This window comes from Cucumis sativus, chromosome 5, assembly GCF_000004075.3.
Source record: "Cucumis sativus cultivar 9930 chromosome 5, Cucumber_9930_V3, whole genome shotgun sequence".
NCBI lineage: Eukaryota > Viridiplantae > Streptophyta > Magnoliopsida > Cucurbitales > Cucurbitaceae > Cucumis > Cucumis sativus.
In genome coordinates, this window is record NC_026659.2 from 4,336,284 (window position 1) to 4,362,923 (window position 26,640).

The 26,640-nt window shown below is 33.9% G+C and overlaps 3 protein-coding genes across 7 annotated transcripts; 1 reads left to right on the forward strand and 2 right to left on the reverse strand.

Annotated features, from left to right (window-relative positions):
- The first annotated feature begins 3,564 nt into the window (after window positions 1-3,564).
- On the forward strand, window positions 3,565-12,329 carry LOC101219647 (SAC3 family protein A). Its single transcript, XM_011656631.2, has 13 exons — window positions 3,565-4,141; window positions 4,887-5,753; window positions 6,330-6,752; window positions 7,265-7,366; window positions 7,771-7,868; window positions 8,743-8,926; window positions 9,115-9,600; window positions 9,731-9,871; window positions 9,972-10,031; window positions 10,168-10,298; window positions 10,580-10,713; window positions 10,819-11,048; window positions 11,843-12,329. The coding sequence occupies exons 1-13, from the start codon at window positions 4,085-4,087 to the stop codon at window positions 11,942-11,944; spliced, it is 3,015 nt and encodes a 1,004-aa protein (XP_011654933.1). The 5' UTR covers window positions 3,565-4,084; the 3' UTR covers window positions 11,945-12,329.
- A 2,383-nt stretch (window positions 12,330-14,712) lies between these two features.
- Window positions 14,713-20,494, reverse strand: LOC101219411 (protein RDM16). 5 transcript variants are annotated; one of them, XR_969483.2, is made up of 7 exons: window positions 19,538-20,494; window positions 17,772-18,056; window positions 17,177-17,626; window positions 16,883-17,077; window positions 16,637-16,794; window positions 15,076-16,423; window positions 14,713-14,981 (listed from the first exon to the last, which is right to left on the reverse strand). XR_969483.2 is itself a non-coding variant. In XM_031885435.1 (7 exons), the coding sequence occupies exons 1-7, from the start codon at window positions 19,558-19,560 to the stop codon at window positions 15,550-15,552; spliced, it is 1,908 nt and encodes a 635-aa protein (XP_031741295.1). In that variant the 5' UTR covers window positions 19,561-19,588; the 3' UTR covers window positions 14,781-15,549. The 5 variants fall into 5 exon arrangements, 3 of the variants coding, with proteins under 3 accessions (XP_031741295.1, XP_004143591.1, XP_031741294.1); XR_969484.2 differs by having other exon boundaries at window positions 14,781-15,413; window positions 15,500-16,423; XM_031885435.1 differs by having other exon boundaries at window positions 14,781-16,423; window positions 17,772-17,895; window positions 17,973-18,056; window positions 19,538-19,588.
- A 1,417-nt stretch (window positions 20,495-21,911) lies between these two features.
- Window positions 21,912-25,408, reverse strand: LOC101203398 (probable receptor-like protein kinase At2g39360). Its single transcript, XM_004143640.3, has one exon. The coding sequence runs from the start codon at window positions 24,599-24,601 to the stop codon at window positions 22,154-22,156; it is 2,448 nt and encodes an 815-aa protein (XP_004143688.1). The 5' UTR covers window positions 24,602-25,408; the 3' UTR covers window positions 21,912-22,153.
- Between the last annotated feature and the right edge of the window lie 1,232 nt (window positions 25,409-26,640).

The window sequence follows — 26,640 nt, forward strand, 5'->3', positions numbered from 1 at the left end:
TATAACGGCTGTAGGCCCAAATCGGCTTAAACTATTTGAACAGGCCTCAATAGTTGGGCCGGGCCGAGCTACAATGGCCCCGTAGTAATTGTCAGAATATAGCAAAATTTTAAAAAAATTACAAATATAACGAAACTATCACTAGACTTGTATCGAAAAATTACAAATATAACAAAACTATCACTAGACTTGTATCGCTTCGCTAATACATTTTGTATGTCAATATTTACAACATGGTCTATCATTGATAGACTTATATCAGTGATATAATTTGACAAATTTTGCTATATTTGCAAATTTTTTAAAATGTTGCTATATATTTAATTATTTTGAATCTAATTGTTAAATTTGCAACTATCCCTTTAATAAATTTCACGAATGTTCGAGTCGTATAGTACGTGATAGCTCAAATTACTTTAAATTTATAACAAATATCTAAAAAAAAAATGGTAGAAAATGATTTTCATATACTCTTTCCAACTTGGGTTACAGATTTTAAATATAACTTTTAGAGAGTTAGAATAATACATTCAACGGCCGACAAATACAAAACTTATCGGACATAATTTAGGTAAAAAGTTCAAAGTTAGTATTGTATATATTTAAAATTTGTGAAACATTAGGTATATTTTATATATTCAATTAAATAGGCAATCAACATTTTAAATGTGAAACATTATAGGGTTTATTGAGATTTTGATAGTGAGTAAGAAAACTTTCGACGATCGGTAAAGACATACTTTTTTAGACAAAATGTGGGTAGAATTTTGGAGGTTACTAGTGTATATTATGTATATTTTAGATATTTGATTAAATAGCCAAACAAATTAACGTGTTGTTTTAAATGTGATACATTTTACGATTTATTGAGATTCATAGTTAAAAAAATTAGTGCATTTTGATAATTTTAAGGCTTAACGAAAATGTATTATAAGTATATTTAACTTCCATTGTCATTTAAATGATTTACTGTATGTCACTATATAGTATTATTGTATATAATATTGAGTATATATATACTAAATCACATAATATAACTATTATAGATTACATATATATTAAAATACATTTATAAAGAAAATATATGTAGTTTACTATTATTTTAGTAGTATTTACTAATTTAAACACAAATTCTATCGAAACTATGTATAAAGTATTAAATATATGTAGTCTACTGTTGTTTTAGTAGTATTTACTAATTTAAACACAAATTCTATCGAAACTGTGTATAAAGTATTGTTGTATATAATATGGGGTAGATTGCATATATATTAAAATATATTTATTTATGAAAACTATGTATGTATGATTATGTTTTTAGTAATATTTACTATGTAAACATATAATTTAACACAAATTCAGTAGGAATTATGTATAAAGTACTATTGTACGTAATATGAAGTATATATACTAAATTACATAACTATTATATGTTACGGATTATTAAAATACATTTATAAATGATAACTATGTATGTTTGATTATATGTTTTATTATTGTTCTAGTAATATTTATTATATAAGCATATAATTTAAATACAAATTATGTTAGATGAAAATAGGAAAAAATCCGAACTCAATATTGTATGTAATTACATGTCATATTGTATATAGCATACTTAACTAAAATATTTACAATATATACCAAAATTTTAGATCATAGCAACAATTGACATTAATTAACATTGATAGATCAACAAGAGCCGATACGAACTAATACTTATGTTTAATATGACTTTTATCCATTAAGATCACAGACAAACTACCCATATTATATTTTTTATATACCATTTTCTTCTTCTTCTTCTTTTTCTATTACCTTTACTCCCCTCCCCATATTTGCCTTTTCCTAATAACTCATTTTGTCATGCTGTGTTGTAATTAGGACAGTGGTAAATAAAAAGATTCTAACAACTCATTCTCTTATGTGGTGTTTCAATTGGGACAATGGTAAATAAGATATTTAAATAACTCATTCCCTTATGTTGTGTTTCAATTAGGACAATAGTAAATAAAATATCATAATAATTCATTTCATTTGTTGTGTTACAGTTAGGACAGTGGTAGATAAAATAGGGAGCATTTTTCAAAATAGCACATTAAATTAAAATATTTAAGTTATATCAAAATTTTAGATTATATCGATGACTTCTATCACTATAGTATATTAATGTCTATCACTTATAAAATTTACTATAAGTTATAAATATTTTATAAAATTTACTACTTTTGAAAACTCATCCTCAAATATCTTAATAACTGATTTTGTTGTGTTGTTTTAAATTAGGATGGTGATAACTTATTATTATTTTAGGTTGTATCACAATTAGAACAACGGTAAATAAAATATCAAAACAACTTGTTATAAATATATATATATATAAAAAAAAAAGTCATTCATAATTAGGATGGTGATTTGTCTATAAAGTGTGAATAGTCGATTGTAGTGAATTTTGCTTATTTTTTTAAAATGTTTTTTTTTCTAAAGTAGTTTTGTTGAAAGAGACATATATTAATAACATAGTAACATTTTGATATACTTATAAGGAAAACTGAAAAAAAAAAAAAAGTTAAAACCACTCCTCACATCTATTTTTTGATATTTCAATTTTGATAAATATGACGAAAATCAGACGAAAATCAGACGATAATCGATTTTTAAATTTATTATTTTTACAATTTTGAAAACGTAGGTGACATGTGCTTTATTATCATTTTTTTACTATTTTTATAAACTCACTTATTTATAAGTATATTTTTGTTATCTTTGGATAGTTTTGACCACTGGAAAATCTTTCTTAAGTAATTAAAGACAATTATGAAAACTGTAAATTTTATTAATAATAGTAAAAAATATGTTAAAATTATATTTTAGTCCTTAAATTTTGTATATACTTCTATTTTGATCCCGGACCTCTAAAGACGTCTATTTTAATTTTCAAATCTTTAAAAAATGTACTTGTTAAAATTATGTTACCTTTGGTATCTCTCACATTCCCTTATGGTCTCCACCCTTTATTTATGTTTCTTTCAAATTGGAATTTAAAGCAAATAATAATAACACCCCCATTGAGTAGAATAAAATAACAAAATAAGAAAATTGAAAAATTGAAAAAAGAGAAGAAAAAACAAGTAAATAATAATAATAAAAAACGATTACATTAAAGGAGTTATAGTTGCGGTAGATGAGATTTGAATCTAAGATTTTGAGATTTTAAGGAGGACACAACCACACTATCTATGGTTGAATACGGTAAAAGATGCGTATTATTTAATATATATTGTAAATGTAAAAGTTTAAAATTAATATTAAAATACAAAAAATGAAAATATGAGAGACATGTACTGGTTGACACTATAATAGATTCCTGAATGAACAACATAAAAAAGTTTAAGCAGAATCAAAATATGTATTTTTTTTTTTCAAAGTTGAAAGACTAGAAGAGAAGAATTTTAAATTTGATGATGAAAATAGATAAAGATATATAGTGAGAAAAATAGGATTTAAGGAAAAATGCAAATTGACTCACACAGCTGTTCATATAAATAAATTAGTCAAAGCATTTTACGAAATTAAAAAGACGCAAAAGACGTCGAAACTAAAAATAATCAATCCTCTTCCATTTCCCGAATCTCCCTCCCTCTCCCGATCAAGCTTCTTCAGTTCGAATTCATCATCTTTTCTGTGTTCTTCGCCACTGATTTGCATTCGGAATTCTTCGAGATTCTTGTACTTTCTTATCGTTTTGCAATTAGAAAAATTACTTTGTTTTTGTTTTTGCGCTGTTTTAATTTTCTTTTTTTCTTTTTTCTTTTTTTCGCTCTGATCTCCTCGAAATTTTGTTCCCGGATTTCTTCAATCGATTTCTGATCGACTGAACCCGGTACGAGAAAGTTACTGCGTTTAGTGCTCGATTTTTCATTGCTATACACTTCAGGAATGATTGGGGACTTCATTTTGGCATAATTTTTGCGAGTCCATTAGGGTTTTGCATATTTGCCGTAGAAACAATTGGTTACACTGTATTACAAACCTTAATCGTTGCTTATAAGCTTTTGCTGCGCTCCGGGATGCTAGTTTGACGATGAATCAAGGCGGCAATACTGAAACCTTTGTTCCAGCGCAACCTAGTTCGCTCGAGGTAATGCATCTATTTCATTGCATAGGGTATAAATTTTATACATTGCGTGTTATCTATATTGAATTTTGTGGTTTACTTGGAAGTTAAACTGGATATGAAAGTTGAAACAAAACGTGTTAGCCTATTCGGCAAGTTGGAAGTGTAACCGCTTTATGTTTCGATATTTTACTAAGTTTGTTGATATGCCCATAGGAGTAATGGAAGCGTGGCCCGTTCTTTTTGTTCTCTAGCTCTATATTGATTCTTGTGTTATTTCTTTTCTTCCTTGAGATCCGTTGAACTTGAACCTAAGTACTTACATTTGGCGATGAAACATTTGCAATAGTTGCGAATGCAATCTGAGACAAGGTGAATTAAGGGGACTGAGTATATTATTTATTCTTTCATTCTTTTGCCATGATTGTCTGAATTAATATAACACCCCAACCGATTTGTGTGTATATAATTATATTCTGGTACAATCACAGAAGATTTGGGGATGATAGAAGAATGTTGGGGCATTAGATTGATTAAGATTCTATTTACTCGTGGCGTATACAAAAGTTTCGACATACCAAGTGGTGATTTTAGCTTATCCTCACATATGACTATTATTTTATTTCATGTATGCGTGTTATGTTTATTTTATTGCTGGTTCTTATCCAAAGACACAAATCACTATTTGCAACTTCCATTGTTATTTAGATTACAAGCTTGTGGATTTCTGTGTATGATGGCAATGCTGATGAAATACGTTATTTTTCAGAACCAACACATTGGCGATGGAAATCAATCAGTGGCAGCATCAACATATCTTCCTCTGGCATCTGCTCCAGAAGCCATAACATGGGCCAATCACAAGGTGGATGGCAGTTCCAATGAGAGTGGGTTGCTCTCAAATTCCACTTACCAATATAATCAACAAGTGCTTCCACCTGCAAGAAATGTGCAAGATGGTCTAAACGTGTCTTCTGTTGCTTGTAGTTCATCAAGTTTTGTGACATCAAATGCGCCGCAAGATTACAATGCTTATGCTCAATATTCCAATTCTACCGATCCTTATGGTTATGCAAATGCCGGTTACCAAGGTTACTATAACAACTATCAGCAGCAACCCAACCATTCTTATTCACAGCCTGTAGGAGCATATCAAAACACAGGTGCTCCTTATCAGCCCCTTTCCTCATATCAAAATACAGGGTTTTATGCTGGGTCTACAAGTTATTCAACCACTTACTACAATCCTGGTGATTATCAGACAGCTGGAGGTTACCCAACTAGCAGCTATAGCAATCAGACTACCTCATGGAATGGTGGCAATTATGGAAATTATGTTCCTAATCAATATGCTCAGTACACACCTGATTCGAGTGGAGCTTATAGTTCCACTTCTACAAATGAAAGTTCTCTACAGTATCAGCAGCAATGCAAGCAGTGGGCCGACTACTATAGTCAAACAGAAGTTAGCTGTGCCCCTGGGACTGAGAAACTGTCCACTCCGAGTATTGCTAATGCAGGGTATCCCGCTCATGGTTCAACCAATTATCCTGCACCACACAGCCAACCACCTCCACCGTCATATACTCCATCATGGAGACCAGAATCTGGTTCATCTGAACTGGTTTCTGCTCAGGTTTGAATTTCGTTTCTACCATGTACATGATTGGAATTACTTCTTGTGGAAGGGCATGTACATTGTTTAATACTGCTTAGTGTATATGTGTTATAATTGATGCAAGGTTTATTTGTTCTATCTTGATCATATATTTCATGCCTCTGCAGAGCCATGATAGGATGGCCAAGTGGGTGATTCTGTTAGTACTAGTTCTGTTAGTTTAACCACGATGATCTATATTATCTTTCTGCTCTCTCTTTTTTTTCAATCTTATTTTTATGGCTCTTTAGTTGTTTGGACCCTGAAGCATGTTGTCCCCTGTAGACTCTTCGTATTTAAATTTTGACTTTGATGGTTTGATAAAAAGTTGGCGAATGGTTTCTGTTATATTTCTAATCGTTGTTTTTTTCTACTGGGAACTCGAATTTCTGCTCTTAATAGTTATATGATTTGCATTGATGTTGATTACTTTCTTGGTATCCTTCGTTGCAATTTATTGTGGGCAATGCTTAAACTATGTGGTTATTTATATTTATCAAATCTGCAAAGGTTATTTGGTCAGTTGAACCATTATTCTTTTGCCCTTTTTTCCAGCCTGGTGCTGTAAGTAGTGGTAATCATGATGGTTACTGGAAGCATGGGGCTCCAAATTCTCAAGTGCACCTTACTAATGCTACTCAACCTCACTTTGAAAAGCCTCTAGATTTAAAAAATTCTTATGATAGCTTTCAGGATCAACAGAAAAGTGCAGGTCCCCAGGGGCCCAATTTACAATATCCAGCACATTTGGCTCCACAAAGTTATCAGTTACCCTCACAATCTGTTTCACCTGTAGAAGCTAGAAGGACCAAGCTGCAGATTCCAACAAACCCTAGGATTGCTTCCAATTTAAGCATACTAAAAACCAGTAAGGATAGCTCCACAGCTGATGCTCCTGTACAACCTGCTTACGTCAGTGTTTCGTTGCCGAAGCCAAATGAAAAAGAATTGTCCAATGATACAGAGTCTGTGCTGAAGGTTTTTTTTTTCTCATTTTACTAATTTGTTTCTGAAAATAAATGCACTATTTATGTCTTTGCAAGCCATCGGTTATAACAACATACTGGTTGTGCTTAAACAACATAATGTATCTTCAACATGTTAATCCAAAACTCAACAGCCCTCACGCTTTATTTAAGTAGTCGGATGGATAGATTTCCATAACCAAAGATAGGCACCAATGACCATTCTTTGTGTTGTTCATCTGTTTGGTGTTGAATATGCTAAATAAAAGACAGTAAAATTCGTTTGAAAAATAGAAAATAGTGAAATTACAAGAGTCTAATGCTTCCTATCTGAGTTTTAGCTATGATTCCACTTATACTTATGAATATGATAAAAGAAAAAGGTGAGAAGTCTTCAAGAACCGAGAGCATTGTGAGCTCGGAGTTTTCTTTTTTTAAACGCGGGAGTTCTAGATCCCTGCCACAAGATTTTGATTTTATTATATTGTAAGATGTATATTTATATATATATATTTTTACTTGCAGCCTGGAATGTTCCCTAAATCATTGCGTGGTTATGTTGAGAGGGCTATGGCACGGTGTAAAGATGAGAAGCTGATGACATCTTGTCAATCAGTTTTAAAGGAGGTACTGTACTTTGATGAAGTTATTGCAAAAAACATAATAACTGCCTGAGCTTTTATATATTATCTTCAAGCTTCAATTTTGATCAAGTTATGCTGTTATATTAATCTTTCAGTTGATTCATTTGTGTAAATTTTTTCCATCAAATGTACGTTAGCCAGTTATCCTGTTCTTGAAAAAATTTAATCTTTTATCCATTAATTTTAAAATAATTATGCTGCTTTAAGTTTCATTTTGTGGTGGCTTCCCGTAAACTATTTATCATATGAGCTACACAGTTACCCATCTTTTCTTTGAGAGCATCTAAATATTGGTTCATATTGCCTTTGCCTTCTGTGCTTGTTGTTATTCTTCATATTGATCTTTTAGTCTTCATTTGGTTGAGTTTCTCTTTCTTTTCATCTCAGATGATCACGAAAGCAACTGCTGATGGCACACTTTATACGAAAGACTGGGATGTTGAGCCTCTGTTCCCATTGCCAAGTGCAGATGCAGTTAATACAGAGTATATATCTCCCCCTTTCTCTCTAAGCCAAGTGCAGATGAAATTTTGTCCTCTCCTTTTTACCCTCCCTACTAAACATTTGTTACATGAGATTGTAACTGTTTTTACTTCTTTATATGATATTATATCATCATTTTCATGGAAGTTGTATTAGTTTCAATTCACACGAAGAACCTGATAGAACCCACATATATTGAATATATAGGATAACCGCAATACACGATAAACCAAGTGATTCGAGGTACTTAGACCCTCCTTTCTTTAGATCACTCTTAAGCATATCTTGAGATAACTCTCAAGCCCTAATTCACTCACCAAATATTGCCCTCTTCTTCATTCCCCCACTCCCTCTATTTATAACCTACAAATATAACTAACTTCCTATCTAATTACTATTATGCCCTCAATACCCTACTAATCCCTAATACCAATCTTATCAGAATCTTGGGTTGACTTCTATCATGGTTCCTTTTTCCCCTTTGTCATCTTAGGAAGGCTCTTCTATACTTCTTACAACCCAAAGAAATAAAAATGTGCAGGACCATGGGTTCTCTCTCTCTCTCTCTGCTGGAAGCTTTTAAGCCAAAAACATACCTTTTAAAACATATGGATATGGTAAGGGCACAAGAGTTTCTACATTCCTCAATCAGTGGACGGAAAATTATTATTTAACCCATATATTTTTGTTAGCGTGGGTATTAGATATTTAGGGTTGCTTTTCAATGAAACTCTCAGGTACAAGTGGTCTAAAATTTAATTTCAGTGCTGATATCAGTTACAATTTCTATTTTTGCATTTATGGAAAATATTTGTTTCCATTTGTTATTCATATTCTGCAATATGGAAACATAATAGTAGGTTCAATTTTTTGCAGCAATTTACAGGTTCCAACTCCTATTTCTTCATTGTCTAAGTCCAAGAGAAGTCCAAGCAGAAGATCCAAGAGTAGATGGGAGCCTTTACCAGTGGAAAAACCAGCTGAAGCACCTCCTCCTCATAGTAATGGTGCTGCTGCGAAATATGGTGGGTGGGCCAATGTTAGTGAAAGGGAAAAGAAGGTAAAGGTTCATTCCTTACTTGCCTATGGTGTTCTATAATTCTTGTTGTTATTACACTGGGTATGATATATTTTCTCTTTGTTGCCCCATTTTCGAAATATGGAATGTTTATAATTTACCAGTGTTCAATTTATAATTTCGTTTCTTAAATATAGTTTAAGCTGATTGATTTATGAAATCGCATGCAGACTTTATCTGGAAATTCTGAGACGAAGGATGCGAGCAATTCAAGATTTCCTCTCTGGGACCAGAGAACTGTGGGCAAAATTTCTCAAGGACCATCAAAGAAGCAGCGAGTTGCCGATGGGAGTCCACCTGATAATGACGGGCCATCAAGTGATAGTGATAAGGAGCAAAGTTTGACAGCATACTACTCTGGGGCCATGGCACTTGCAAATTCACCCGAAGAGAAAAAGAAACGAGAAAACCGATCCAAGCGTTTTGATAAAGGGCATGGCCATCGTGGAGAAAACAATCACTTCAAATCTAAAAATGCTGGAATTGGAAGCTTGTATACTCGAAGGGCTAGTGCTTTGGTTATTGGAAAAAATTTGGAAAATGGTGGTGGCAGGGCTGTTGAAGACATTGACTGGGATGCTCTTACCATTAAGGGGACTTGCCAGGAAATTGAAAAACGTTATCTGCGTCTTACTTCTGCTCCTGATCCAAGCAGTGTAAGTATTATTTTAATATATTTATATGTTTTTCGGGACAATGATAATTGAGATGGAATGAAAATAGTAGCTGGTAATTTTTTTTTTCTATGAACTTATATTGTGTTAATTTTGGATCTTTACTTTACAGGTAAGACCCGAAGAAGTTCTGGAAAAAGCTCTCAATATGGTTAAAACGTCTCAAAAGAATTATCTATATAAATGTGATCAATTGAAATCCATTCGTCAGGATTTAACTGTACAGAGAATTCGCAATCAACTAACAGCGAAGGTTTTTTTTTCATTTCTCTTGTATGATAATAAATTACATTGTTTTTAAAAATACTATATGGTCATGTGGAACCATTTTGATATTTGGTGAAACCTCTTAGGTATACGAGACTCATGGTCGATTAGCCTTAGAAGTTGGTGACCTTCCCGAGTATAATCAGGTTTGTGAGGAAATGTAATTGCTGGAGTAAATTGAATACACTGTTCAATTTTGGAAATCTTTTACAGTTTTTGAATTCAAAAAAGGATTTGTCTAGAAAGATCCAACTTTCAAGTCTCTATTTTCTGTTCTTTCAGTGTCAATCACAGCTAAAGACTTTGTACGCTGAGGGAATAGAGGGATGCCACATGGAATTTGCTGCTTATAACTTACTCTGTGCGATCTTGCACTCTAACAACAAAAGAGATCTTTTATCATTGATGTCAAGGTCGGTGGAGAGCCATTTCTTGTCTTTTGTATGTTTCTTTATTTTGTTGATTGGTGCATCTAACATTATGAAAGATTGGTTAGCATGTGAGTCTGTGACTGATACTTTTAGCAAAACATGGCTGCTGTGGTATTGAAAACTATTAATGTTTATTGCTCGAACATGGATTCCTGGTTAAGTTTTTGTGGATTTAACTTGTAGAATTTTATTTGTATTCTGCTTGCTCCAAACCTTAAGACTAAGGTTGATTTTGTTGTTGAATTTCCTTGTCCTGAGAAAAGGTTGTCCGATCAAGCAAAAAAGGATGTAGCTGTGAATCATGCTCTTGCTGTTCGTGCCGCTGTCACCTCTGAGAATTTTGTCAAGTTCTTCAGACTGTACAAAGCTGCTCCCAACTTAAATGCATGTCTGATGGGTGGGTCTCTTATATATAAAAGCTGCTTAATTGAGAAATTTTATGTTGGTAAATGGCAATTGATTTAAAGGACAAGCTGTTAATTTCTCTTTTCCCTCCTTGCAGATCTCTATGCAGAAAAGATGCGTTACAAAGCCATAAATTGCATGTCTCGGTCATATCGCCCTTCTCTACCTGTTCCTTACATTGCTCAGGTGTTGGGCTTTTCGACTTCATCTGGAGATGAAGTTAAGGACAAGGACGTAGATGGATTGGAAGAATGCATGGAATGGTTGAAAGCGCACGGAGCTTGCCTCATAACAGATAGTAATGGAGAGATGCAACTTGATGCAAAAGTAAGTTCATTCTCACCTATATGATTTACCTTGGGACTTATCGCTTGCTATTTATTTTTATGTAATGAAAAACTAAGGGACCAATTACAAGAAAAACCCACTAGAAGAGAATACTATATGTATCTTGGTCCCAAAACTCCTAAGGTTGTGCACTTCTTTAAATTTCCATGTTGGTAAAGAGCTGGGAGAATCATGATTACCATTGACCACTTATGTGGGGTTTAATAGCCTAGAAGTTAGCTTGGCAACCAAATTTAGTAAGGTTAAATGGCTGTCTTGGTAGAATAGTCACGGTGCATGCAACATGATCTCGGCACTCATAGATATTAAAAGAATAAAACAATCACATTCCTTTCAAGTCGAATACTCCTAAAAAAACCTGGATGCCAGTGAGCATTCCTTTTCCATGTATTTCTCCCCTTTGCTCTAAGCTTTAAGTGGAAGGGTCATTAAAAAGAATAATTTGGTTAAAAAAGTGGAACAGCTAACAAGCACGTAGAAATTGATTTGTTTTAGCTATCCTAGACTATATGTATGTATTGTATGTATCTCATCAACATGTCATGATTTTGGATAAAAGTACATCGGGGTGTTACTTATCTTATGCATGTAAAATTTGTTTTATGGGTCACATAGGATGCATAATTTGGAAAATGAATAAAATGTACGTGTCATATATATGTATGAGTTTCACGACTTAGCAACTTTAAACTCGAACTATCTAGAAGTGGTACATGAACATGAAAATGGCATATCTTGTTTTTGAATGTGATGAATTTGATTTCCCGTTGCAGGCTTCATCTACAACTCTGTATATGCCAGAGCCTGATGATGCAGTGGCTCATGGAGATGCAAATCTTGCTGTCAACGACTTCTTTACACGAACATCCTCGTAAAGGAAAAGAAGTAGCTGCATGTAGTTGTTCCTAGCTTGTAAGAAAAAACTGGACACTTTTACTGTCCACAACAAGCTGATGTACAAACCACAAGGGATGCTTCGTTTCGACCACAGGAAGATTACATTACTGCGGGTCTCCGGTCTGTAACAATGTAAAAGAATGGACAGGTACGGTGTTAAGATTTGAGTGAAACTATGAATACATATGTGGGCTTAAAATGGGAGAGGGAAGCTAAAAATACATTGTAGCAGAGAATAGCATTCTGTTCAGGAATCAATCATATAATTGTTCATTATTTATTGGTATTATTAGCAAAGATGGATAGAAATAAAAGTAAAATTGTATTTTAATATTTCTATTAGAATCTCATGTGATTTTGCTATTGTTCTTTTTCTCCTCTACTTGAGTTCTCTTTGTTTTGAAATTTAAACTGTCATCACAATCTCATGTGATTAGAATTTTTTCTTGACATTTAAAAAAAAGAACTGTATTTGAAGTGAATACGGAACGCCAATAAGCATGTTGTTTGTAATTAAGTGTACAAATTGTATCATCCTCAAAAATGTTGTCAAGTAGTATGAATTAGATCAAATTAATTTTCAATTTTCTTTTATCAAATTAATGAGAAGTAAAAACGGGCATAAAAGAGTGAATGATGTGTTTGTATGAAATTATTCCTTTTTACTAACTTTAATTGCAAAATATATGCTCAGAAATTAGATAAAATATATGCTCAACTCCTCGACTACTTTATTTATTGTATTAACCTACCATAATTTTTAAAAGCTCCACACAACAAAAGAAGGTGTACTTATCACAAATTTCCTTGTAGGAAATCTCACATCACAAGCGTTCGACCTAAAGTAAACACTTTCTATTATAATTAGTTGACAAGGAGCCATTTAATAGAACCTGTCTTGTCGAGATACGAATTAATAGGTGAAATGGCAAAGGGGTCTCCTGAGATACGTTTTTTTGTATAACAATTTGAGATAAGTTGGCCTACGTAGACAAAAGTTATGTAAAATTAGAGATTATTATATTTTAAATAATGTCTAAAATTGAATAATATTTTGGGGAAAATTTTAAAATAACAAATTTTAGCCCACTAACTATTGGTATATTATTAGGGTTTGAGATTTGACTAACTAGTTAATGCAATATATGTAATTAGGTTATAAATAGGTTGTTTTTATTTAAAAACTTTTGCCCTTTTCAACTAATTTTTGAAATTATAAATTTTATTACTCTCAATAATCATAATCAAATTTCTTCATTCCAATTTTCAAATATCTCCCTTCGTTTCTTCGTCAAACTGGATTTCACAATCCGATTACAAGTTCGGAGATTAGCGAGTCAATTCTAGTAGTTGTTTCGGTTTTAGTACGTGAGTAGAAATTGAGAATTTTGAAAAGTATCAAAGGTAACATTCCGTGAACCCTAAATTATTCAGTTTAAGGTTTTACGTTAATGGAAAACTTCGATTCTATTTTGGTTGTACATGTCTTAATTCTATCATATATATTTATGTCTTAATTCTATTATTTAGACTACAATATAATCTAAATTCCAAAATATTACTCTCTTTTAAATATTTTACTATTTTTAAAAATATTGCAAATATTTACTTATTTTTTACTTTTTTACAGCTTTCTTTAAACAGATTATGCTCGAATTAACCACTAGTTTGAGTTTCATTTGCTTTAAAATCAAGTGGACTTTGAGAACATTTGTAAATGAAACTTGAGACAATGAAAACCAAGCATTTTTATTTGCACGACTTTCACAAAATAAATATAAACAATAAAAGTGTGAAAATTTAAATTTATTTACAATTCTATAAATGTGTATATATTGAACAAAAAGAATAATAAATAAATAAATACTTAGCCTTATTTTAATTATAACTTTTAAAGATTAACCCAATACATTTCATCCTTGGTAGTTTAGCAAGTACATTTTACCAAAAAAATTTAAAAAGTTACAAAGAAAATTTAAAATCCATGTACTCGGTACATAAGAAATTTTGATAAATAGAAAAACTTCCAAAAATACAATAAACACTAGTAGACTTATAAATTTAAATACAAATGAACGAAAATGGACGAGAAGTTTATCAATTAATGTTACTGATAGTATTAATAGATTGCTACAAGTTTCTATCACTAAATGACACTAAATTCATGTTAATGATAGTACCAATAAGAAGCTACTATAAGCTTCACCTATCAATGATACACTTTTATGAATTTCTACTACAGACAGATTCTATCTTCTATCAACGTGAAAGGTAAAAAATGTAGGAAGTTTTTGCTAAACCTAAAAGTAATTGAACCCATTTTTCTATACTTAATAAGCCTCCCCTCACTCTGTTTTTATTTTAAATTTGATTAATACTTGAATCATTATAAGAAATGGAAAGAAAAGAATTGATCTGATATGATTTTGTTTTTTTTTCTTCTTGAAAATCAATCCTATAAACACCACTTTAAACTACTGATTTTTATGTTTTATTGTTCCCAAAGCCAAATTTTGAAAACCAAAAGTAACTGTTATAAAAAATATGATTTTGTTTTTGAAAATTGGTTAAAGAACTAAAATGTTAAAATAGAAAATATAGAAACAAGTAGTAAGAAGTTGGAAGAAAGCAAAAGATCAAAGACAGTTACCAAATGGGAACCCAAATAGTTACCGGCAGTATAATTAAAAAATGAGCCCAGAAAATTTCAATGTATAAAAGCAAAAAGAAGGATAGAGAGGGAGCATTTTAAAAGTTGTATTGATTCGACACACAACTTCAAAAGCATTATAGAACCAAACCTCGAAAAAGATATACTACAAAACACCTTCAACTAGAATGTGTTTATTACTATAATCATTTGAAAATCCAGGAAATGGTGTAAAATTTTACTAAAATGAAAAGACATTTGTGGGAATGGATATTATCAAACTCACTCACCCTTAATCACAAACTCAACCGATGAAATTCAATTGGTCAGAGCTTTTTCGCCATGGGTTCAAATCTCCTATGAACCTACAATTGAGAAGAAACAAGAAGATAAAACAAGGAAGAACCAGTATAGAGTTTTCACAATAACCGTGCGGAAATTAATTAGTAAAAAGGGTACCTCTTTGTTTGAGTAGAAAGTTATTTAAAGCCACCTTCCTTCATTTAACTACCCAACCGAGTGGATTTGTCAAACATTCCTCACTTATGAAGGGTGGAGAAAAGAGAAAGAAACACAACTCTAGATTCTATAAAACTACAAGGAAATGAAGACTATAAGACGAATATTGGACACAATACCCGTTTCTTGAAGATGGTGGTCTTGGGCGATACCAACTGATCACCAACTACTACAAACATATTTCCCATACAGATGATGTTGGTTGCAACTCATGAAATCCGAAAAATTCCCAGGAACTTGTGGAAAAAGTGAGCTGGAACATAATGAAATCTTCCCACCTAACCAATTAATAGAAACAAGTAAGACCGGCAATACCGTGATGATATATAGGCTTTTAACATTTCTGCATTTCTTGCTTCTTGACCTGAAGTAAATCATCAGCAATTCGCATCAACTAACAGTGCAGAAGTTGAATTATAATTGATCGTCGGAGAAGTTAATAGCAAAATCCCAGTAATGACCGACACCGGCATCAGCGAAAATCTTCCTAGCAGCTGCCTCAGTCATGCACTCCTGGATGGAAAATCTATTGAAGCTAGATTTGGCAACACTTCCTTGCCATACCAAGGAACATTTGTTAAGGGGTTTATCGTCATTTTCCTCCTCTTCCTCCTCTTTCACAGAAGCAGCCCAATTTATACGCCTGAGCATAAGTTTTGCGTACCTCTTGATGGACTTGCTACCCCCTTCAACGACCAGAACACTGATGCCATCGCATATCACAGCACACCCTGTCAATCGGTTCTCTCTAGCATTAACGTCAACTTTAAACCGGGCCTGGGGGTGTGATAGATCGTTGATCTTGTAAACAGACACAAATGTCTCGAGTGAATTTGAATCGTCAAATAGTTTACGTTCTTTCTTCTCACGGCGCTCTGCAGGGGTGAGTTTTCGTGCAATATTTCGATCTATGTGAGCTTGCTCCCTCTCAGCAGCTGCAGCACGAATCTCTTTCTCAAGTTTAGTAGGATCTTGGGTTGCTTCTGAGCCAAGAACTTTCATTAAATTGCTCATTTTAACTTTCGGTTTAGGTGGTTCTATCAGGCCTTGTCTAATCATTTCCTGTCTATCTTTCTCCTTTGCTAGACGACGCTGTGTACGGAGTTTCTTCTGCTCCTTCTTTGTTAGCTTTAGGGGTTGAGGAGGGGGGAGAGCTGGCTCGGCAGGAGGTTCAATAGGACGAGGATGCTCCACGTATATGGTAATCTTGTCCTTTCTCAATTTGTCATCGGCCACAAAACCATCTCCCAAATCCTTGTACGCACCGGATTGCAAAAGCGGGACATCCCTAGATATTTTTTTTAAAAATTATATATTAGAATTGAATATCCAAAGCCATCCCATTAAAAGCTAGACATTAACAAAATGCTAGAAAATTAAAATAACTGCAAGAGGAGAACGGGAAAAGATACAGTCTGCTCAACTCTTAGCTTACAAATTTTTACATAAAAAGTAAAATAAGACAGTTCAAGAAATACCATAATAGAAAATATCAGCTTACCACCACTCAATTTCAGGAATTGGGTCTTTTGTTTTTTCCTTCACCACTCTCTCTGAAACCTCGATCAAATTTGGATTTATATCAGGTGCAGCCTTTGCCTTGGCCAACTGTGCCTGCTTTTCTCTTCGTTCTTTCGCTTGTGCCTCTCCAAATTTACTCTATAGCAGAAATATAAGAATTTTATTTAACAAATAAGTATGCAAGCATTCTTTCACCAAAGACAACTATGAAAGAAACTATAAGTACCCTCAATTTTAAGGTTTCAGCCTCCTTCGACCATTTCCCTTCCTCAACGAACTGGAAACTCATTCTCTTTGGCCTCAGCAGTTTAGTTTTATTTATACCCATTCTCTCATCAAAATGAGGGTTTGAATCTGGATCCACATCAAGTTCAGGTTTAAGAATCTGAAATGCATCCTTTTTTTGTTTGTTGATGTTAACCTGCGAAGTTAGAAATGTATACAAGGTCAATCTATTCAAAATTCAATGCTAATAAAAGAAGAAAAAAACCTCCGAAAGAGATGTAAGTTCATTCCAAACCTTAAGAGTGCTAAGGTTGCTGGGTTTGGTTATATTGACTACATTTCCTTGTTCGTCAATTTCCCTACCAAGTGCATCAAGACGAAGAACAGGGGCCTTGGTTGGTTTCTGTGGAACAGCAACGTCAGTTGCTACATTCCCTGGAAACAAATTTATAAGAGGAGCAAACTCTGGATCCTGGCGAAATCCCATCCTGGCAGCGAGCTCCTGAGCACGCTTAACAGCTTCAATATGGGGTATAGAGGTAAGGCCAGCCGGAACATTAATACCACCATCAAGAGCATTGGCAGCAGAAGGTAATGTCGACGAACTAGACACTACCCCAGTTGAAAGAGTTGTAGCATCATTGGTAGTTGACAGTGGACCCAATATACCACTGGGAGGTTTAGCTTTCTCCTCCAATTTCACAACTGAGCTATTAGCAGAACTTGAACCCCCAACCTTCTTCATCTATAAGATCAAATAGTAACACTTGATACACAGAAGAAAAACCGAATACACACATGCGCATATGCATCCATGTATATGTAAAACCAACATCAAAGTGCGGGAAACTAGCTAGCATGGATCAAAGTATCTCTGTTGCCTAACTTACCAGGGGAATTCTCTTCAACTTCTCCGCCAATTCTTTCTGCATCTGTAAAGCTTTCTTAGCTTTTGCTAAAGCATCAAGAGAGAGATTTCCACTTTTCCCAGCAGTTGAGGATGTCCCATCTGTACTAGATTTTCCATGAACCTCATGAGATCTGGTAATACTAACTCCCCTATTTTCATTTGTGGTAGAAATTGAAGATACCTTGATAGGAAGGGAATGACTAGGATGTAACAAATTCTGGGGCACACTTGCTGATGGCATATCGGTAGGTTCCACCATAGATCCCTGCATGATTATGACTTCAGTTCATTAAGTTCATTACTAGCAGTCTAGCACTACCCAAAGGCATCATAATCATGGAAGACCTTCCTCAATATTATAGAATTAACCCATGTATACAGATTAAAAGATGAAGAGAAGGTAAGAATCACTATAAGGAACCTTGAACGAGGGTGTGCATTATAAACCAAACAATTAACAAAATTACAAAATATGTCAGCTCTTTACATCCAACAAATGTCAAACAACACTCAAACTCACTCCCACTTCAAAGCTACTGGCTAGAAAATTGCCAAGATGCTTAATATACCAAAGAATGAATAAATGTTCTGACTTGGAAGATAAATTGTTTGAAACACACCATAAAGCTTAAACTAACAAAATCCATTTTGGTGACTTTAATTAGCATAACATAATCAAATAAAATTCTTGAGCTTATACCCATCTACGAACAGCACCATATTACAACAAGACCTGTGAACATAATTTGTTCACAACTAAAAAATTCAAGATCCCACAAATAGTGCACATCCTAGCAATGACAATTCTTAGGCTTCATAATGTTTATAGAGATATGAGTTTCCTCACATGAAACTGCCTCCCAAAAATAAAATTTCAAGCCTAGAGGTCACACAATGATGATCACATATATATATGTATATATACATATTATACGAGAAACCCCTTTATTGAAGAAACAAAAAACAAACGAGAACACCCTAATGGACCAACACAATCACATTATATATTTATATGTATGTATATATACATGCAAATTTCCTGTCAATTCAAGAAGATAAGGACTTAGTTATTGTCAGAAAGGGAGGAAAGAAAGGAATGCCAAGCGAGGACATTAATTATAAGGGATGTTAGAGCGGGCACAAGCGGCAAGCCCAAGTAGTGACCTAAGCCTAAGGGGGAGAAACAACAGAAAGTAGCAAAAGAAGTGTGAAGTCACTCGTCAGCAAGGAAATTCCGAAGAGATAAAGTAACTCTGGAAGTCTCCTAAAATGTACTTGGTTCCATTTTTCGTAAACAAGAAACGCTTTCCCAACCATTGATGATTGAAAACAAAGTGATACTAGGATGAATTGCCAAATGAAATGTACAATAGTAAAACACAATGATATATGGCAGAACTTGATTTCTAGAGCCCATTTGATAACCATTTGGTTTTTTGAGATTGTATTTTGCTCAGAAAATTCTTAATCAAGGTTTTCATCATCCCGAGAGAACATTTGAATTCTCAGACAAATTCTAAGAAACAGCAAATTTTTAGTTTTCAAAACTTGGTTCACATAAAATTTAGCCAACGTAGAAAGAAACTAACAGGGGGGAAATAGTGTTTATAACGAAATGGTTGACAAACAGGCTCTAGCGAACAATTGTCGGTTCTACAAACTGATGCCCATGATGTATGAAGAAATTTTAGTACTGTAATTCATTATGATAAAATACAGCATACGCAAAATGGAATGTAAACTTACATTCCCCAGTGACCTTTTTTCATCGGTGGTGCCTCCAAACTGAACTTTCCCATCCCCAACGTCTCCTTTGGACTTGTATTCATTCACTTTCCCATGCTTCTCATCAACATTTCCACCATTATCTTCTTCCTTCCCTCGATCCTCAAACCGCTTCCTGTCCCTCCTTCCCCGACCACTCAAGTTTGCTCCTTCGTCTTTCTCACCGTCAGCAAATCTCCTCCGCTCCTTTTTCTCATCCATCTCAGCTCCATTCACTTCATTCCCAACTTCCGAAGCCCTGGCCCTCTTCTCCCCACCATCAAATCTATCCTCACTTCCTCCCCTCTCCTTCCTCTTGTTTGGACGTACGGAATTTTGAATAGGCTCGAACGACCCTTCCCGTTCATGCTCATTGTCTGATTCCTCGCGCCTCACCTCACGCAGCTTGCCACGCTCTTCGCTGCCTTCTCTCAATCCTCTCGGTTCATTCGACTTCTCTCGCTTAGACGAATCCCTATCCCTACTTCTTTCTCTCTCCTCCCTAAGTTCATAAGACCTTTCCCGCTTAAAATCGCGGTCTTGGGAGCTTTCACGCTCATCAGGAGACATATCACGCCGATGTTTGTGTTCACGAGGCTCATGCGAACGCTCACGCTTCGAATCACGGTCCGATCGATGGTGTCGCCGGCGATGGTGGCGATCGGATTCACGATGCTTTTCATCCTTGGATAAATGCTTATCCTCGGTATCCCGACTTCGATGCTTGTGGTCTCGATCGCGTTCTTCTCTAGAACGCTTGCTTGATTTCTCCTTCTCGGAAACCCTATCCATTTCCAGGGCTCCAAAGGCTCTGAACTTGAATTTCTTCCTCTTCTTCTTCTCCTTCTTCTTCGTCTTCCTCTCTCTCTAGGGTTTCGCTCTATCTACTCTCCTGACGAGTGAGAGAGTTCGTCCGGGCGGGATGGGCAGCGCAATTGCGGCTCACGTTTATCATCAGGGGTTTTAGCGGTTCTTGTGAACCGGTTTGTTATTATTGTTATTTATCATTTTTGAACCGTCGCATCCATATTCCTTGTCCACCGCCACTCCATTTCGTTGGAAAATATGTGTGATTACTATATCTCATCCAAATAATAATAATATGAATCGACTTTTTAAATGTTTATGACTCTATAAAAAATATATATATTTATAATTGTTTAAAAAATTAATCTAAATGAGCTTTTATTTTTTAATCATCAAATAAATTATTGTCATGTAAATTGAAATTTTGTTACTCACTTCTTGCTCTCGTTTTCTCATTTATGATAGTTGAATGTGTGTCACCCTATTGAAAAGCGAGAGTGATAATAAAAATTACTGACAAAAATTGAAGAAGAGGAGTAAGGCAAGTCATCCTATTAAAAAGCGAGAGTGATAATAAAAATTACGGACAAAAACTGAAGAAGAGGGGTAAGGCAAGATCATGAGTATAAATTGCTAGAGGGTCAATATATTAATTTACTTCAATCATGAATCGAGATAATTCATATAATGTTACATTTGAGATAAGATGGATCAAATACTATTTGAATTCATTTTCTTACGCTATTTAGTACAAAATTCTATTTTTTTCTCTTATATTATGACAGGATGAGTACTACTCTCATTAATTGATTCTCTCATCAACATTATTTAACAATAATATATGGTCCTGCAACATTAACTAAAATTCAAAAGAAAAAAAATATCAGTAACTAATTATTCGTAAAAGATAAATGAAAAGATTAGAACACAAAGTTTAAAGTTAGAATAAGCTTACTAAAAAATTTGCCCAAACTTTTCTTTTTTCCATTTCTGCTCCTAAAAAAAGAAAAATGAATTTTCAAAATTATTATAATTTATGAGACAAATCACTTATCACCACTTCAAATATATATAGTTCAATCTTCTCTATTAAACTAAACTGAATTAGGGTTTAATCTTATCCCATAGTTGTTTAAAGAATTGGAAATGAAGATTAAACATTTGACAAAATGTTTTTAGGATAAAAGAAAAAAACATAACCTTTTAATACTTCAACCAATCAATTCATGTTCAATTAACTCGAAAACTTTGATAAATTTTGTTCTTTTACAATATTTCTAAAACCATACATCTACATTTTTTTGTAAAACTAACAACTTGACATTATTTGGATGACATCTAGATTTAGCAAAATAGTGAAAAAGAAGGGACCAAATAAATAGCTATCAACTTTAGGTAACATATTTTTCCTTGAGAAAACAAACTTTTAAGATTCAGTAGGTTGGATATGTTACTTTTATGGACAAACGAAACCAACTTAATATTCATTTCAATTGTTCAATAGCATGCTCCGGCCAAGATTCCAAACATATTTAAGGAAAACAAAAGGTTGATATTTGTACATGTACTTATTTACCATCAAACCGGTATAGAATTTCTTCAACTGTTTTGTTCTTCAAAAGAATAACATGGCTATAACCAAGGGAATTTGGACAAATAAAAAATGTTCATTGTTTATATAAAGTATATGTATAAATCCACAAGCACACCTCTAACAGTATGAGATGCACATAACAGGATTGAAATCCTTCACTTTTATACAAAATCTACTGATGATGATTTGAGTGTAACCTATCTCATATCTTCCCTCACCATTTGAGCAAATACCTTACTCATCGACATACTTGCGATATCGACAGCGCTTCCTGTGCTGAATTGAGTCGTTGATACGCTCGCCTCCCAATGGTTGGAAAGATCAGCTTGTGAGGATGATTCCTTTCCATGTCGGGATTTTTCATCCCCTTGGAGTTGGAGTGCACACTCCAGATTCCACAGAACGTTTCCCATTGTTGGACGATCCATGCCGCATTCTGCCAAGCATTTCTCGGCTGTTTCAACATATTTTTTCAATGATTCTAGCTTGATTTGTTCGACAATGCGAGCATCTACAATCGCCTCCAATTGATCTTTGTCCTTCCTTCTCATTACCCATTCAATTAAATTCACCTTTTCCCTTGGCAGAGATGGATCAATGACAGGCCTACCACAAAGCACTTCAAACATAACTACCCCAAAAGAGTACACATCTGATTTCTCGGTCAGTTGCTGCATCGTTAAATACTCAGGATCGAGATAGCCAAAGCTTCCTTTCACTGCTGTACTGACGTGAGTCTTGTCAAATTCAGGGCCAATCTTCGAGAGTCCAAAGTCTGCAACCTTGGCCATGTAGTTTTGATCAAGAAGAATGTTTGCAGTTTTGACATCTCTGTGTATGATTGCCTTTGTGGAGCCAGTGTGAAGATAGTGAAGTCCTCTAGCTGAGCCAATGCAAATATCAAGCCTTTGTTTCCAGCTTAAACTTGGAAGTTCTGATCCATACAAATGGTCCTTGAGGGTCCCTTTTTCCATGTACTCATAAATTATAATCATCTCGTTTTGCTCATCACAGTACCCGATCAGAGAAACTAAATGACGGTGGCGAAATTGGGATAACATCTCAATTTCGGTTTGAAACTCTGCAAGACCCTGCATGGATTTAGAAGTTCCTCTTTTCACTGCCACTTCTGTGTTGTCCCTCAACATTCCCTTGTAAACTTTCCCAAACCCGCCAACTCCAATGGCTAAACTTTCACTAAAATTATCTGTAGCTTCCTGAATAGCTGCAAGAGAATATCGATAACCGAACTTTGAGTTCGAAAAGGCAACGGAGCCAATGGTATAATTGCTTTCTCTACCATTCACACCCAAATTTTCCTCTTCCTTCAAGTGACGGACAAGTGCTGATCTCCTTCTTCTTCTGCACAGTACAATAACAAGAGTGGCCAAAATAGCAAGGACAACCAGTCCAGCAACTAAGCCAGCTATAAGACCAACTTTTACATTGGAACCTTTCTTTGAGTCTAAACCAAAGGGGGGTTCATCGAGGCTCCTCCGAGAATCACTTATTTTCATAATCTCGAGCCCGTTAAGAATGGCGGTCGAGAAATCATGAAAATTGGTAGGACCAACACTTATTTTGAACTTAGAGCTGTCGATTGGACTGGCTATGGTGTCCAGGACATAGGGTGCACCTCGGATGTTTGAAGTGACATTATCAAGATCAAGATGAACTACCTTCCATGAGTTAACATAAACATTGAAGACCATTGGTCCAAAAGAATGATCAATAATATCACAGAAATGATAACGAATCAGATATTCATATCCTGGATCAACGTCGAATGACCAGGATACATTGACATTAACAAAAGTATCCCCATCAACTCCTAACTGTGTTGCCGTTCCATACACAAAACGAGGAGCCTTAATTTCCAAACCGCCTGTCATATTCACTTTTGTGAGATTTGACACAAACTTTCCAACGACAACCTGATTATTATGCATCAAATATGGACCATCTGCAACCCAAAGACGCGAGAGAGTATCATCATCCGGAAGCATGGTTCGATTGCCCATGTTCACTCTAGCAACTGTCTCCAGTGCCCTGTTCCCCAAACTATTTTCAACCTTCTCAACACTGGTGACAGTCAAGGGAATCAGTTCATTTGGAACAGAAACAACTTCCAAGGCATTGATGAAGGCAAATGAATTCACTATGGGAGTAAATGTAAGAACAAGATTACTGGAGGTGAGATTCAGAGAATATTCCTTGATTATTGAGCCGCTTTCGATTTGAAACTCTTTGAGCAGTGTGATATTTTGAGCAGAAACTGAGAATTTAGCTAAACTCAAGTTAAAGTTCCCAGAAACAAAGGGGTCAAAGTAGAGGCGGATCCAATGCCTACCCTGTTTCTTTATTTTGAAGTTGTATTGAAAAGTTGTTTCAAATACTTTTGCAGTCTGAAATAGAGATGAGAACATGTCTAATTCAGATGAAGTAGATACTTTACTTGTAGAGGAAAGAGATTTCCCATTCGGGTTGTCATCAGATAGAAATAAACGATCTCCCACTGTATTATTGGAGGATGATCCACAATCAATCAGAAAATTATCATCAGGAGTGAATTCTGATAAGAGAGATGATGATAAACATAAAGCACAAAGAATCCAGATGAGAAAATTGGCATTTGAAGCTCTCATGGCGGCAGATTTCAGAGATAAAATAAATTCGAGATTTACAATGAAGATGATCAGACTACAGAAGAGAATTTGAATGAACCCGATTGAAACAGAACAAATCCAAGAAGACAGAAGGCGATTCGAAGGAAGACAAGTGATCAATGAGCGAAAGAACCAATCATCTCAGATGGAACCCATTATTGTCCGCCATTAAAGCAAGAGTAAGAAAGAAACAACCCAGAAGCAGTTTCACTCTTAATACCAATCAAGACTCAACAAAACTTCACTCGATCAACAAATTCAGAGGCAGAAGTGGAAAAAACCAGATAGGAACAAGAAAACTCCAAACAAAAGAATCCTATTACCAAAATAACAAGAACCCAGAATCCGATCCTCAGAAATAAACGAAGTGAACAAGCAAAAGAATCACCTCAGTTTTCAACTAAAAAAGGAATCCGTTACCATCCACCATTAAATGAAGTACTAAGAAACAACCCAGAAGCATCTCACTCTTAAAAGCAATCAAAAACTCCAAAAACTCAAGTCAATGAAAGTAATCATAGAAGCCAGAGCGATAAAGACAGATTAAAGTTGGTTTGATTCAATTTCAAAGAACCAAAAAGCGAAACAATAAACAACCCATCACGTTATGTTTGACAAATTCACGGAATAGGACTGAAAAAGCCAAAAGGGAAATGAAAAAATCGGATAAGCAAGAGTGGGGTCAAAGAAATTTGAAGGAAAAAAGCTCGATGGATTAGAAAGAGGAGGACAGCTATGGCGATGGGTGAGTCGAAGAGAAGAGACCCATTGAAGGCCCACAGTTGTTGGAAGGGCCATTGTTAGGTATGAAAATGGCGGAGAAGCTTCGTATTGGTGGGAACAGTGGAAAAGATATGAAGGAATATATTTTGTCCGGCAAATTTAATTTAAAAAATATTCTATTTTTATAAATAAATAAATAATTCTATTTGAGTTATACTTTTCTTCTTTTGTTTTTTTTGATCAATCAACGTCTATATTCCATTCATTTTTATTTGTTTTGAATATTATTTTATCCTTTCATAGTATTTAATTTTGGTCTATATAACTTTTAACCAAATCAACTTTTAAATGTTTAGGTTATATATTTTCAAAAAGTTTGTATACATTTGGTACACGTAACACCCAACTTATCTTTAACCTTCTAATTTTAAAAGTCGATAAAACTAGCCTTACATGGATAGGGATATACCTTTATAATTTTTTTAAAAAAACTTATAACTCTTATAGTTTAAATTTAAAAAATGGACCCTTGGACAGATAACAAAAATAAAATTTATGATTAAAGAACGCATGTCAGTACATTTTATAAATTACAAAAGTAAGAAATTTAAAAGTCGATAACCCTATGATTATCATTTGATAGCCATTTGATTATTGTCTAATAGCTGGATATCACTAATTTTGTCATATTCGCAATATGCAAAAAATAGGTGTCATGATTTGTTTTTTTCTAAATGTTTTTGTTATTTGACGCAATTTCTCCTTTTAAAAAAAAGTGTCAAATATAGTAAATGTGATCAAATATTTACAAAATATAACAAAATTTCAAATTGTATTAATAACAAACATTTGATAGACAGTGATATACTTATATAACTTACATTGATAGCTAGTGATAAAAGGATATTAATGAGTATTATTAATAGAATAAAAAAAAATGTTATAGCTTGTAAATATTTTAATTTATTATTTTTATTTTTGAAAATACTCCTAATTTAAATTAAGGGAGGTTATTAAAAAATTAGAAAATTTGATAAAATACCTACAACATATAGCAAAATTTCATATCCTGTAGAATAATAGACATTGATAAACACTGGTATGTTTTTATTAGTGACATTAAACAATTTCTATCGTTAATATAATCAAACATTTTGTTATAACTAGTAAATATTTTAATTTATTTTACTATATTTGAAAATTGCACTTTAAATTAATTAATTTATTTATATATTTGTAAAATTATAGCAAAAACTTTTATTATTCTAAAGTCACAACGACTATGTTTTAAGAAG